The sequence below is a fragment of the Dendrobates tinctorius genome, unplaced genomic scaffold, assembly GCF_039654945.1.
Source record: "Dendrobates tinctorius isolate UK_male_01 unplaced genomic scaffold, ASM3965494v1 ptg000032l, whole genome shotgun sequence".
In the NCBI taxonomy this organism is placed as follows: domain Eukaryota; kingdom Metazoa; phylum Chordata; class Amphibia; order Anura; family Dendrobatidae; genus Dendrobates; species Dendrobates tinctorius.
In genome coordinates, this window is record NW_027361700.1 from 5,044,009 (window position 1) to 5,058,954 (window position 14,946).

At 42.5% G+C, this 14,946-nt stretch overlaps 1 protein-coding gene across 3 annotated transcripts in view; it reads left to right on the top strand.

Annotated features, from left to right (window-relative positions):
• The window catches only part of STAT3 (signal transducer and activator of transcription 3), a 140,090-nt gene that overhangs the window by 91,797 nt on the left and 33,347 nt on the right, over positions 1–14,946 (top strand). For all 3 annotated transcript variants that reach the window (XM_073572340.1, XM_073572341.1, XM_073572339.1), the window contains 5 exons: positions 1,208–1,300; positions 1,466–1,525; positions 1,874–1,903; positions 2,189–2,282; positions 13,237–13,284. In XM_073572340.1, coding sequence (XP_073428441.1) covers positions 1,208–1,300; positions 1,466–1,525; positions 1,874–1,903; positions 2,189–2,282; positions 13,237–13,284 — 325 coding nt within the window. The remainder of the gene's footprint in view (positions 1–1,207; positions 1,301–1,465; positions 1,526–1,873; positions 1,904–2,188; positions 2,283–13,236; positions 13,285–14,946) is intronic.

Sequence of the window (14,946 nt, forward strand, 5' to 3'; positions counted from 1 at the left end):
CCTTTGGTCAGCAAAGTCTTGGGTGCTGCATGTACACGGGTCGTCTTTTCAATGATTATTTGCTTACTCGTAGGATCTCATCTCCTTTGTCACACTGATCTCACTTGATAGTTGCATCATTAAGTTTAAATGGCTTATATTAAACCATTAGTGATGAGCAAGTATACTCGTTGCTTGTAGACAGGCTGAATACATGTGAGAATTCCCTAACAAACAGACATTCCACACATGTATTCAGCCTATCCAGCAGTCGCAAATCATGCAGCTGAGACGACGAAAACTAAATCTCCGAGCACGCCAAAATACTCGGGGAAAACCCGAGCAATGAGTATACTCACTCATCACTACAGATCTGTACACTTCCTGGCTTTGTCGTTTTAGTTATTTGATCTAGTTGCAGAGTATGTACTCATTTCATAGTCCATCTAGTTATAAAGGGGTTGTCTACTACTCAGACAACTTCGTCTCAATCACTGTTTCCCCAAGTAAAATAACACTTAGGGCTCATACTCATTTGCGAGAGACTTACACAATTCCCGTGCGAGTCTCTCGCATGAAGACCTGGCACTGCTGCCGGCACTCGGACGGGAGTGTGCGGCTATATGTATTTCTATGCAGCCGCACGCTCCAGTGCCGGGCTTTCATGCAAGAGACTCGCACAAGAGTCGTGCGAGTTTCTCGCAAGTGAGTATGAGCCCTTATACTCTCCTCTGATGCCCGTGTCTTTCTAGCGGTGTTGTCAACAGCTGTCCTGAGTTTCACGTGACATTGGTCTCAGGGATCGTGTGACATAATAATCAGTGGCTTCAGACTACCCATTTTTGAACAAATCGGAAATCCAGAGCACGTCAGAGTTGCGACTGCTCTCTCACTTCCTCTTGATGACTGATTTGCCCAGAGGTGGGGAAAGTGAAACAGACGCTGATTGGCCGCAGGGTTTGCATGATGTCGCATAATTTCACATGAGCCCCAGGAGAGCCAGTGCTGACACTGCTGGAACGGCGCTGCCACTGGAGGTTAGTGTAGGTGATATTATTTTACTTTGTGGAAACATGGTGATTGAGAAGGGGTTGTCCAAGTAGTGCACATTCTCTTTTAAGCACGATCGTAATGTATTTTTATCTTATAATGTGCATATGACTGGTTGCTTTAGAGGATTTGGGCTTAATTGGTTTTAATCATAATGTTTTCATTTCTCCATCCCCAGTGCCTTTGTAGTGGAGAGACAGCCGTGTATGCCAATGCACCCCGACCGACCCTTAGTGATCAAAACAGGAGTACAGTTCACTACTAAAGTCAGGTAATGTAGATGAAAAATGTGAGTTGGGTCTGTATACACCAACATAAAATATTGCATACTCTGGCACAAATGTAAGACTTAAACTTTAGGCTTTGTCCTATGTTTTCTCAGCAGTCTGGATGTTGTACAGGCCAGCTTACCTTGTGCCATACTTTTTGTTCACAGGCTTCTTGTCAAATTTCCTGAACTTAATTACCAGCTGAAGATTAAAGTCTGTATCGATAAGTAAGTAAATGCTTTATTAAACTTTTATGACAAATTAGTGAAAACTTCCGACATGTTGTAAGGATGTGTCAGAAATTCCCGCCACTGCGGGGTCAGGGTCATCAATGACAAAAATAAGGGCATTCTCCAGAACTTGTGTTAAGTTTCAGGGGTGGTGAAAATAATCCATAAGAGCCCATGAGTAGTTTTCAAGTCTCTCAAACAGAAGCAGATGGGGCACAGCTACACCCACCAATGACAATTTATGAATTTATCTGTAACTGACAGTGCAATTTAACATATGCCTTAGGTGCTGTGTAGTTCATAATCTATTTAAACACGTCTGTATATGTGTTTTGTATTTCGTAGGGATTCTGGGGATGTTGCTGCACTTAGAGGGTAAGAAGCATGTCTGTGATTTTTCTGTACTGCCTAACAAAAATACTGTCTGCCAGGCAAATCTTTGATTTCAGAACTGTTGATGCAGTCATGTCTGATCTTACTTTCTCAAGATATTTGTTAATGCGATTAATGTTGGATCATCAATCTAATATTAATCTGTATGGCCACCGTTAGATTTATTTTTCTGTATCAAATTGTAGTCCTAGTTGTTGAAATCGATTCTGTTTATGAAAATAACCTATTCTTCTTTAATTCTAAATTAGCTGTTTTGCTTTTTCTTAGTTCTCGCAAGTTCAACATCCTTGGTACAAACACGAAGGTGATGAACATGGAGGAATCAAACAATGGAAGTCTATCTGCTGAATTCAAACACTTGGTAAGATGTATGGCAGTATTTAGTTGATTAAAGGTGTGCTCATGGTTCAAGTAACATAGTTATTAAGGTTGAAGGGAGACTTTAAGTCCATCAAGTTCAACCCATATCCTATCCTAACCTGCCCTAACATGTTGATCCAGAGGAAGGCAAAAAAAAACCATGTGGCAAACAGTAAGCTTCACACACTGGGGAAAAAAATTCCTTCCCGACTCCACGTACGGCAATCAAACTAGCTCCCTGGATCAACGCAATATAAAGGAAACTAGTGTATATACCCTGTAATATTATACTTTTCAAGAAAGGCATCCAGTCCCTTCTTAAATTTTAGTAGGGAATCACTCATTACAACATCATATGGCAGAGAGTTCCATAGTCTCACTGCTCTTACAGTAAAGAATCCGCGTCTGTGAGTATGCTTAAACCTTCTTTCCTCCAGACGTAGAGGATGCCCCCTTGTCCCCGTCACAGGTCTAAGAGTAAAAAGATCATTAGAAAGGTCTTTGTACTGTCCCCGCATATATTTATACATTGTAATAAGATCACCCCTAAGCCTTCGATTCTCCAAACTAAATAACCCCAAGTGTAATAGCCTGTCTTGGTATTGCAAACCTCCCAGTTCCCTAAAAACCTTGGTCGCTCTTCTCTGCACCCGGTCCAGTTCAGCTATGTCTTTCTTATACAACGGAGACCAGAACTGTACACTGTATTCTAAGTGTGGTCGCACTAGTGACTTATATAGAGGTAAAATTATGTTCTCCTCATGAGCATCTATGCCTCTTTTAATACATCCCATTATTTTATTTGCCTTTGCAGCAGCTGCCTGACACTGGCCACTAAATGTGAGTTCGTTGTCCACCCATACACCCAGGTCTTTTTCAGTGACCGTTTTGCCCAGTGCTTTACAATTAAGCACATAATTATACATCTTGTTCGTTCTACCCAAGTGCATGACCTTACATTTATCCCCATTAAAGCTCATTTGCAATTTATCAGCCCAAGCTTCTAGTTTACATAAATCCTCCTGTAATATAAAATTGTCGTCCTCTGTATTGATTACCCTGCAGAGTTTAGTGTCATCTGCAAGTATTGAAATTCTACTCTCTATGCCCCCCTACAAGGTCATTAATAAATGTTAAAAAGCGGGCCCAAAACTGACCCCTGTGGTACCCCACTGCTAACCGTGACTCAGTCCGAGTGTGCTCCATTAATATCCACCCTTTGTTTCCTATCCCTGAGCCAGCTCTTAATCCACCTACACATATTTTCCCCTATCCCCATTGTTCTCATTTTATGTATCAACCTTTTGTGTGGCATTGTATCAAAAGCTTTTGAAAAGTCCATGTACACCACGTCCACTGCATTCCCTTGGTCCAGTCCGGAACTTACCTCTTCATAAAAGCTTATCAGATTAGTCTGACAGGAATGGTCCCTTGTAAACCCATGTTGATATTGGGTCTTGAGGTTATTCTTCTCCAGATACTCCAGTATAGTATCTCTTAGAAAACCCTCCAGGATTTTACCCACAGTTGAGGTTAAACTTACTGGCCTATAATTTCCGAGTTCAGTTGTTGTCCCCTTTTTGAATATTCCCACCACATTTGCTATACGCCAGTCCTGTGGTACAGACCCTGTTATTATGGAATCTTTAAAGATTAAAAATAATGGTCTATCTATGACTGTGCTTAATTCCTGCAGTACTCGGGGGTGTATCCCATCCGGGCCCGGGGATTTGTCAATTTTAGTGATTTTTAGACGCTGCCGTACTTCCTGCTGGGTTAAGCAGGTGACATTTAATGGAGAATTTTTATCCCTGATCTTGTTATCTGTCATGGGATTTTCTTGTGTAAATACTCATAAAATGTAGTCCTTAAACAAAGATTTGTGTACACTTCTGTGTTGCAAATTAATGCTGCTGATGACATTGCAGACAAGAAAGATGGGTGTACGATCAGCAGGAATCATGCACGTGTCTTGTTAGTAAAAATAGGACAGGTGCATGATACCTACTGATCATGCTGGTGTGGAGAAATCATGTCCTCAACACCACTCACCTCTAATAGGAAAGTGAGCTGTGCTGGATAACACTTATATGAATGGAAAAAGACAAAGGAGATTAAAGTATGGCACCGATTACCAGTAAAGTGTTAATCTTCAAAGAAATAAAGAACATGATTAAAATCATTTAAAGGGAATTTGTCACTAGGGCAACCCTCTTAAGCCGTCTATATGGGCATGCAGGTTATAGAAGGCTGAATAAAATTATACATTTATATTTTTAATCTAATGTCTTATTCCAGAGAAATGATTTTTTGAAAGGGAATCTGTCACAAGGTTTTTGTTACATCATCTGAGAGCAGCATAATGTAGGAAAAGAGACCCTGGATCCAAAGATATATCACTTAGTTTACTGGGTACAGTGGTTGTGACACAGTCAGAGTTCTTAGATGTGGCATGACCTAGATCTCAAAAGTAAACCTCTGCCAAGCCACAGCTTTCAACGTATATTATCTAATACTGAGCTGCTTATCAGAGGAGGGGTGGAGTCGTACTAGGGCTCCTGTGCACTGTGGTCAGGACAATGATAATCTCCCTAATGATCAAACCTTTGTTCATTGTTAGTAAGCAGCACACAACCTAATCAATAATACAACCCTAAATTCAGTGTCTCAGCTGCTACTTCATGCTGTCCTCAGCCTAAGATTATATAGCAAAAACCTGCTGACAGAATCTCTTTAATAGGTAAATTATCAACTAAGATCTTTGTGCCGGACCCAGATCTCCATAAGAAGCTGCCTCCAGAGATGATTTAAATGAGAGGGCATTAACAGTACAGTAGAATTGAACTTTCTCTAATTACAAACTGCTGATTTTGCAGCAACTGGTCTAGCATATCTGTTGTATTGAAACACTGACTGCCTGTGAGATGTAACCTGAAGCACTGAGAGGACAACTGCAGATGTGTGTAATGCTGGACTCTGTTAGTTATCACACACAGCTCTGCAGTGAGATCAGGAAAGTAGCCATTAAATGTCTCACACTGGTAACGCACGCTTTCATTTACAATAATCTACTAATGTTTCGCCGCCTTTTTACTATCACCCAGGGCTGTGGAGTCGGAGTCGTGGAGTCGGAGTTAGTTTTGGTTGGAGTCGGTAGAAATGTACCGACTCCGACTCCAGCTTTAAAAAAAAAATGTATTAATATTTCATAATTGAACTTTCATATGAATTTTATAAATGTTACTCAAATATATATGTTCTATCAAACTATGAACAACAGTGATAAGCAGTTCTGCTGGAGATAGAGACATTTCTTACTTCTTGTGTGTCACTGTTCTCCACTGCCCTTATCTAATCTTATACTTGGTTAACCTCATGCTGCCCCAACCCCCCTACTTACAATGTATGAAACTGAAAGTGAAAATGTGTTGCAAATTCTTAGTAGTAAAGCTCCTCCTCTAGACTAGATCATACTAGGTGTGCGTCTTCCAAGCATCTCACAGCTGCCTGCTACTCAGAAGGGGAAGACTGTAAGAAGTATTATCCTTTCAACAAACTTTGCATCAGTTAACTGTGAGTACATGAGGAATAACAACAGTATTACTGACCACTATATCAGTTGTACGACCTGGCAATAATTTTGTACAATTGTTTTTAGGAAAAACAATTGTCATTTGGATTGTGAATGCAGAATTAAAAACCTGAGAATGTCAAAGAAGCATCACATTAAATCAGCTGTATTTGAACATTTCACCATCACTCAAGATAGAAAACATTATGTCTGTCAGTGTATGACAAAAGATCCAGACGAAAACAAATGCTGTGAAGCCAAGATGAGTGCATATTCAGGCAAAGATAAAAATGCTCCTACCAGAGCTTCTAATCTAAAGAGACATTTACAGCGCTTTCATCCAGAAGTACTGAAAGCAGTGGATGAGAAAGACTGCATCCAAACCAATGAACCAGTGCCCAGCTCTTCCAGCCAAACAAAGGAGCAGAGAACTTTGCAGCCATCAGTTGCAAGGTATTTTGTCAGTGACAAAGTTACTGTGACAATGACAGTAGATACATTTAAAAAACAGATCATAGAGCTTGTTGTAAAGGATAGTGTGCCTATTTCATTATTTTCACGACCAGCTTTTATGTGTCTGAATGGGGAAATGGCCCGCAAGCTTGGTGTTTCTCTGGAGAGAGAGAGTATTAGAAAATTAGTAATCGAAGAAGCTTTTAAACAAAAGGAAGAACTTAAAAAAACTCTCAAGAGACGCTTTCTGTTTCTTAAAATGGATGCCTGCACACGTCACAGAGTGAACTATTTTGCCATCAATGTCCGATTTGTTTGTGACAAAAATGAAATAGTTACCTAGACATTGGCAGTAAAAGACACCAAAGCTCATCACACCAGTGAGTTTCTCCAGGTCTTGGTGGAAAAGGTTCTGCAAGACTATGAACTTAAAAAAGAGCAAGTTCTTTCTGTCGTAACTGACAGTGCTTCAAATATGATACGTACTATTAAGCTAATGAATGAGCGTAATGATGGTGACCAGCAGCTAGAAGAACATTCTGGGTCCACAGACACAGAAATGTTTGAAATAGAGGAACACAGTATTGTAACTGAGGAGCAAACTGAAGTTGCTTCAGATGAACAGCAACATGATAGTTTAGATGATCTTGTTGAAACTGTGTCAATATGTTCTTTCATTCATCACATGCGCTGTGTTGTGCATACGCTACAGCTGGCTATAAGAGACAGTCTGCAAGAAGGACATGCTGCTGCACTGATTGGCAAGGTGAGAAAATTGGCTACTGTTGCCAGAACCCCTAAAGTTGACTCAATTTTGAAGAGGGGCAATTATTGATCAAGCCACACGATGGGGCAGTACTTACTTAATGATTCAGCGCTTGGTTGAACTGAAAACCTTTCTTGTATACATGGCTAACCCTCAACTGACGCTAAATGAAAGTCAGTGGAATCAGGTGACTGAGCTGGAAAAATTGCTAGAGCACCCATTTACAGTGACTAAAAAATTACAAGCAGAGGACTTAACTCCAGGTATTTTCTTAAAGGAGTGGAAGAACCTGATGTTTCGCCTGTCCCAAAGAGGAGGGTTAATTGCAAGTGGCATTGCTAGATCAATGAAACGTAGAGAGGAGCTACTATTACAAAATAACATTCTTTTGGCAGCTGTTTATGTAGACCCAATGCATCGGATTCTTCTAGATGATCAACAGCTAAGTAAAGGAAAAGAAGCTCTGTTTGAAATAGCAGTAAGGATGAAAGGGTTGCAGAACAGTCAGGAGGAACAAGAAGAATTTGGTCGTCCTGCCACATCTTCACCCTCATCAACTGATGAAGAATTTAATTTCGAAAAATATTTTCGAAAAATATTTGGATCACAAGGACCGTGCAAAGCGTTCCCGCATAGAAGAAGAGTCATCCCCATCAAGGAACACAGCCAGTACATTTCAGCAGAATTTTTCATGTGCACTAAAAGAAATTGAGAAATTTGACCATTCATCAAAAATAACAGTGCAACAAGCGATTCCTCTGTATCCTGACATTGTCAGAGATGTTGCCCGAGTGGTTACTGCTTTGCCACCAACACAAGTTAGTGTAGAGAGGTTGTTCTCTGCTCTCAAAATAATTAGATCAGATTTGAGGGCATCCATGAAGGAGGATCTGACAGAGGCAATACTTTTTCTGAGGACAAATTTATAGATTTCTTCTAACTGCATAAAAGTGTTTATTGCATATGTACTTACAGTTTAGAAAAGTTTATAAAAGTTATTTGCTATATTCTAATTGTATTCTAATAAATGTAGTTTTTGCTCTAAGTGGTCTGATTACTTATATGATGGTGAGAAACTGAATAAGCACGATGTTTAATATTTTACAACAGTAAATTTGTTGTTATGAATTGGCCATTTATGAAGGAGTCGGAGTCGGAGCCTGATAAAATCCAGGAGTCGGAGTCAAAGTCGCAACTGTGGCTTACCGACTCCACAGCCCTGCTATCACCCCCATACTAGTCTATTTCTCCCTAACTCCTGCAATCCCTCCACCCAGTAAGGAACTGGTCATTTCCCCCTCCATCCTTCCCGGCCACCTCACCTTCTCAGAATTGTTCCTCCACATAGAATCCTTTTTCTCCAGAGACACACGGCCACATCATGTCCTATCCTGCTCCCACCTTCTAATGCTCTGTCTACTACTCCTCATTGCTGGCGACGCATCCCCAAATCCTGGCCCTCCTCAACACATCCCTACACTCACTTCTATCACCCTGCCACGATCCTCTACACGTCTTCACAACCATGATGACCTCATACCCATTCATCCAGCCCCCACTCCCCCATCCCCCCTTTACCTAGAGCCCTATGGAACGCACGCTCTGTCTGCAACAAGCTGTCATTTATCCATGACCTCTTTATCACCAACAAACTCTCCTTCCTTGCCATCACTGAAACCTGGCTCACTCCCTCTGACACAGCCTCTCCAGCTGCGCTTTCCTATGGCGGATTCCATCTCTCTCACACCCCTCGCCCCAGCAACAAACGTGGTGGAGGAGTTGGCTTGCTCCTGTCTGATACCTGCTCCTTTACCCCAATTCCTTTGCCACCCTCCGCTACTCTTCCCTCGTTAGAGGTGCACTCCGTCCGCATCTATTCCCCCTCCAACCTCCAACTGTCTGTCATCTACCGCCCCCCAGAACTAGCCATCTCCACCTTTCTCGACCACTTCACCACCTGGCTACGCCATTTCCTTTCTGCTGACCTCCCCACCATCATCATGGGCGACTTCAGCATCCCCATTGACACTTCCACCCCGGCTGCCTCTAAACTTCTATAGCTCACGGCTTCCCTCGGCCTCACTCAATGGTCCTCTGCGGCCACTCAAAAAGATGGTCACGCTGGACCTTATCTTCAACCGTCTCTGTTCCCTCACTAATCTCAATAACTCGCCCCTCCCCCTGTCTGACCACAACCTACTGACATTCTCTTCCCTCTCCTCTCCTACTGCACAACCCCCACTCCATAAACTCGCTCACCCTCGCAGGAATCTCAAACACCTCAATTTACAATTACTCTCTGATTCCCTTCTCCCTCTTACAGACATGGCTTCCCTTCATGACACAGATGCTGCTGCCACTTTTTATAACAGCAACACTTGATTCGGCTGCCCCCCTCATGCAGAGCAAAACTCGAACAATCAACAGGCAGCCCTGGCTGACCAGCCTGACCAAAGAACTGAGACGGGTTTCCAGGGCCGCTGGGCAGAGATGGAAGAGAACCCATTCTACTGAGCACTTAAGCGCATACAAGCAGTCCCTTGCCAGCTTTAAGTCCACGCTCTCTGCTGCAAAACAAACTTACTTCGCATCTCTCATATCCTCCCTCTCACAACCCTAAACAGCTCTTCAACACTTTCAATTCTCTACTCCGTCCCACGGCACCTCCTCCCTCTCCTGTCATTTCTGCTGTAGACTTCGCCTCCTTCTTTAAGCAGAAGATCGACACGATCATACAAAACTTTGGCCCGCAGCCCCCAATGCCCCTCTTAGCTGCTCAGCCCTGTTCTGCACAAGCCAGCTTCTCCACCATGACAGAAGATCAGCTCTCCACCCTTCTGTCAAGATCACACCTCACCACTTGTGCCCTCCACCCACTCCGTCCCACCTCATCCCTAACTTGTCCATAGTCTTCATCCCATCTCTAACACACCTCTTCAAACCTTTCACTTACAAATGGTGTCTTTCCCTCATCCTTCAAACATGCCTCAATCACACCCATCCTCAAAAAGCCATCCCTTGACCCATCCTCTGTGTCTAACTATCGCACGATATCTCTTCTCCCTTATGCCTCAAAACTACTGGAACAGCATGTATATCTTGAACTGTGCTCCCACCTCGCCTCCTGTTCCCTCTTTGACCGGTTACAATCTGGCTTCCGACCTCATCACTCAACTGAAACTGCCCTAACTAAAGTCACTAACGATTTACTAACCGCCAAGAGCAAGCGACACTACTCTTTCCTCCTTCTCCTGGACATGTCTTCTGCCTTCGACACCGTAGACCATTCCCTCCTGCTACAGACTCTCTCATCTCTTGGCATCACAGACTTGGCTCTATCCTGGATCTCATCATACCTAACAGACCGAACATTTAGTGTCTCCCTCTCACACACCACCTCCTCCCCTCGCCCCCTGTCTGTCGGTGTTCCTCAAGGCTCTGTCCTAGGACCCCTACTATTCTCCATCTACACCTTCGGCTTGGGACAGCTCATAGAATCCCACGGTTTGCAGTATCACCTCTACGCCGATGGCACGCAGATCTACCTTTCTGGACCCAACCTCGCCTCCTTACTGACTGAAATCCCACAATGTCTGTCTGCTATCTCAGCCTTCTTCTCTGCTCGCTTTCCCCCATCTCACTCTACCCTTCCACCATACCTATCCATCAATGTCAATGGCTGCTCTCTTTTCTTTCCCCAGTCCTGCACGCTCGGTGCCTTGGGGTGATCCTCGACTCTGCGCTCTCTTTCACACCACATATCCAAGCCCTCGCCTCCTCCTGCCGTCTCAAACTCCAAAATATATCCCAGATCCGCTCATTCCTCAACCACGAAACCACAAAAACACTAGTGCATGCTCTTATCTACCGCCTCGACTACTACAACCTCCTACTCTCTGGCTTCCCCTCTAGCACTCTGGCACCACTCCAGTCCATCCTACACTCTGCTGCCCGACTAATCCACCTGTCTCCCCGCTATTCCCCAGCCTCCCCCCCCCCCCTATGCCAGGCCCTTCAGTGGCTTCCTATTGCCCAGAGGCTCCAATTAAAAACCCTAACCATGACATACAAAGCCATCCACAACCTGTCTCCTCCATACATCTGTGACATGGTCTCCAGGTACCTACCCTCACGCAACCTTTGATCATCTCAAGATCTCCTTCTCTACTCTCCCCTTATCGTTTCTTCACACAACCGCAAACAAGACTTCTCCCGTGCTTCCCCCATACTCTGGAACTCTCTGCCGCAACACATTAGACTCTCGCCATCAACGGAAACTTTCAAGAAGAACCTGAAGACCCACCTGTTCCGACAAGCCTACAGCCTGCAATGATCCTCGGTCTACTGAACCACCGCACGACCTGCTCTACCCTCTCCTACTGTATCCTCACCCAACCCTGTAGACTGTGAGCCCTCGCGGGCAGGGTCCCCTCTCCTTCTGTACTTGTGTGTCCCTTGTCTTACACATGTTTATTATACTTGTTTATATTTCCCCTTTTCACATTTTAAGCGCCATGGAATAAATGGCGCTATATAAATGCATAATAACAATCTACGGAGGCAGATTCTCATGCAGATCAGTGCCTGCCCCATAGATCATAACAGTTCATTTACATATAAGAAAAATTTGGATTTCTGTGGAATATGACATCGGATCGCAGATATCAAGGTATCATTTTATTCAACTTTCTGTGACCTACATGTCTATATAGACGACTTAGGAGGGTTGATCCTGCTGACAGATTCTGTTTAAAAAGATACATGATTTAGGCTAAGGTGTGACCATGATAAAATAATACCTTAGTGCTATCTGCTGAATGGGAAATGACCACAAATCCTCTATTAATGCACTGAACACATCTAAGGAAAAAAAATAAAAATCGTTATGTAGTGCTGAAAATAAATGAATACACTACCTACCCCTGATGAAGCTCTCCTAGCGTTGGCGGTACACATGGGTTACTTTGCTTATGGTTGTTGATTTGTTCCTATGATTATTTATTTTGTTTGCACACACCGGACCACATTCATACATTTTTCTATGCTGTAATGTTCACCTGACCATCCCCCTGCACTGTTGACATCTTTGTTCACATTTCTTCTCTCTGATCTCTTATAATATACAGTCAAGGGCATTGTTTAATATCATATCGTATTAGCATCACTATCGGTTCTAGAAATTGTTATTTTTGTAACTTCCTAAATTTTTGTGGTTACTTAATACCAAATGCTTTACAACAATTTGTTTACTTTCTCTTCTGCTAATGGTGGTTGTGTAATTCTTCCTATCTAGCATAACAGACATGTTGTTCACCTACTAGTCAGAATGGAAAGTCCATGCTGATAACCTCCAGGCTGCACAAAACTGGAAGCGTCAGGCAGTGCCTTACTGGGAACAGAGTATTATTTCAGAATTTATTTTTTAATTGTTAAATAGGTATTCCCATCTCCAAGATCCTATCCCAATATATACGATGTGCAGTAATAAAAATAATAATGGCAAATAATTCAAATTAGACATGTAGTATAGTTCTTCTGATTCACAATGTCTATTCCTCGTGTGCAGGTATTGCTGAATCTTGGGTATCTATGGTAGCGACCACTGATAGTTATTTAGCTGGTTTCTAGTGGTTGTAACCATGGATACCTAAGGTCCTGCAATGCTTGCACATGAGGAAAGAGACATAATGAATCAGAGAAACTATACTACATTTCTAATTGGAGGTATTTGCTAATATTATTAATACTACACCTTCTAGATATTGGGCTAGGATCTTGGAGATGGCATACCCCTTTAACCATTATTGTTGGATAGCCACAGCAAAATGTACAACATGCCCATTCTGTGGAGGATTCCACCTACTTTCAAAGGGATTAAATCTGCTGTTAAAAAAAGCACAGTACAAGTCAGTTCTCCACAGGATGTGGATAAGATCTGTTCATATCGCACCCACATCACTTCAAGCTGCTGGACATCACTTAAAATCTGCAGCATTCCTTTCCCATGCGGACGTACCATAATTTAAAATTTTGCCATAAAAGAATCTTATAAATCCAGACAGGAAGAGATCATTTTAGTTCTCTTTATCTCATTCATTTCAACTGCCATAAAGATATGCTCTGTTACATTTTGATCTTGTCTTACTAAATCTTTGTTTCTTTTAGACTTTGAGAGAGCAGCGATGTGGCAATGGTGGACGAGCGAACTGCGATGTAAGTAGGGATATGCTGTATGTGGAATTGTGGTATGTTCAGATGTGATTTGATGATTTATGAATAGTTGCTGGAAATCTCTACACTGTCATGCTGTTGGCTTGCCAATTACTATTATTGATATTTTTGTTGGAAATGAGTGCCGATTTGGCATAATGGGTGTCCACTTCCTAAAAAACAGTCACTGCAGCATGTGCAAAGAGGTTGGAATTGTCTTGTGCTTTCTTTTGCATTAGGCATGTTTATCCCTTTTCCTGACATAAGACGTACATGTATGTCGCACGCTATGGTTATGTAGTGAGCACCCTAGCTGTGCCAACAACATACAGAGCTCCATCACCTGCCTCTGAACGATGGCTCCGATCCCTGCCATTTAACCAGTTAGATATAGCTGTCATTAACTCCTATCAATAATAATACTATATAGTGCAAGTGATGAGGTGATCAAAAGTGAAAGTCCCCTAATGGACAAATGAGGTATGTAAAAAGTTATTTTAAAGGTTGGGACTTGATTCATTATTTCATTTGCTTCTCATTTTAGTGTTTTGTTTTTTTCCTCTACTCCTTTTCTAAGTCTATTTTATACGTGTGTATTTTTGATGTTTTTTTTTTTTGTTTATTTACGTGTTCGCCATTATGAGCTGTAGTTCTTGATATTTTAGGCTGATTCATCTGTCACAATTTTTTTGCACAAATGTATACTTGCCCCTTCCTAGAGTGATTTTATGTACTCATGAAAATCTTGTGCAACATTTGTGACATTTTAGTGAAACATGATACTTTATGATCTAAAAAATAAGAAAAAAGGACAAAGATATGAAACATTTTTTTTAATTAATTTAGCAAAAAAAGTCATCAACTGCATATGTAGTTTTGAATAATTTGGTGCCAAAAAAACCCCAGTACCTCAAAATAAATAAATAAAAGAAGAGTTACCGTATATACTCGAGTATAAGCCGACCTGAGTGTAAGCCGAGGCACCTAATTTTACCTACAAAAAAAAACAACAACTGGGAAACCTTATTGACTTGAGTAGAAGTCGGGTATGCATTGTCCCCTCATCCCCATCCTGGTATGCATGGCTCTTTATCCCCTATCCTTATATGCACGGGATCCTCATCCCTATCCTTATCAGCATGGCTCCTCATCCCTATCCTTGTGTGCAAAGCTCCTCATCCCTCTCCTTGTATGCCTGGCCCCATTCCTATCCTTGTATGCATGGCCCCACCCCTATCTTTGTATGCATGGCCCCACCCCTTTCTTTGTATGCATGGCCCCACTCCTATCTTTGTATGCATGGCCCCACCCCTATCTTTGTATGCATGGCCCCATCCCTATCTTTGTATGCATGGCCCCGTCCCTTATCTTTGTATGCATGGCTCCGTCCCTTTCCTTGTATGCATGGCTCCGTCCCTTTCCTTGTATGCATGGCCCCATCCCTATCTTTGTATGCATGGCCCCATCCCTTATCTTTGTATGCATGGCTCCGTCCCTTTCCTTGTATGCATGGCTCCGTCCCTTTCCTTGTATGCATGGCTCCGTCCCTTTCCTTGTATGCATGGCTCCGTCCCTTTCCTTGTATGCATGGCTCCGTCCCTTTCCTTGTATGCATGGCTCCGTCCCTTTCCTTGTATGCATGGCTCCGTCCCTTTCCTTGTATGC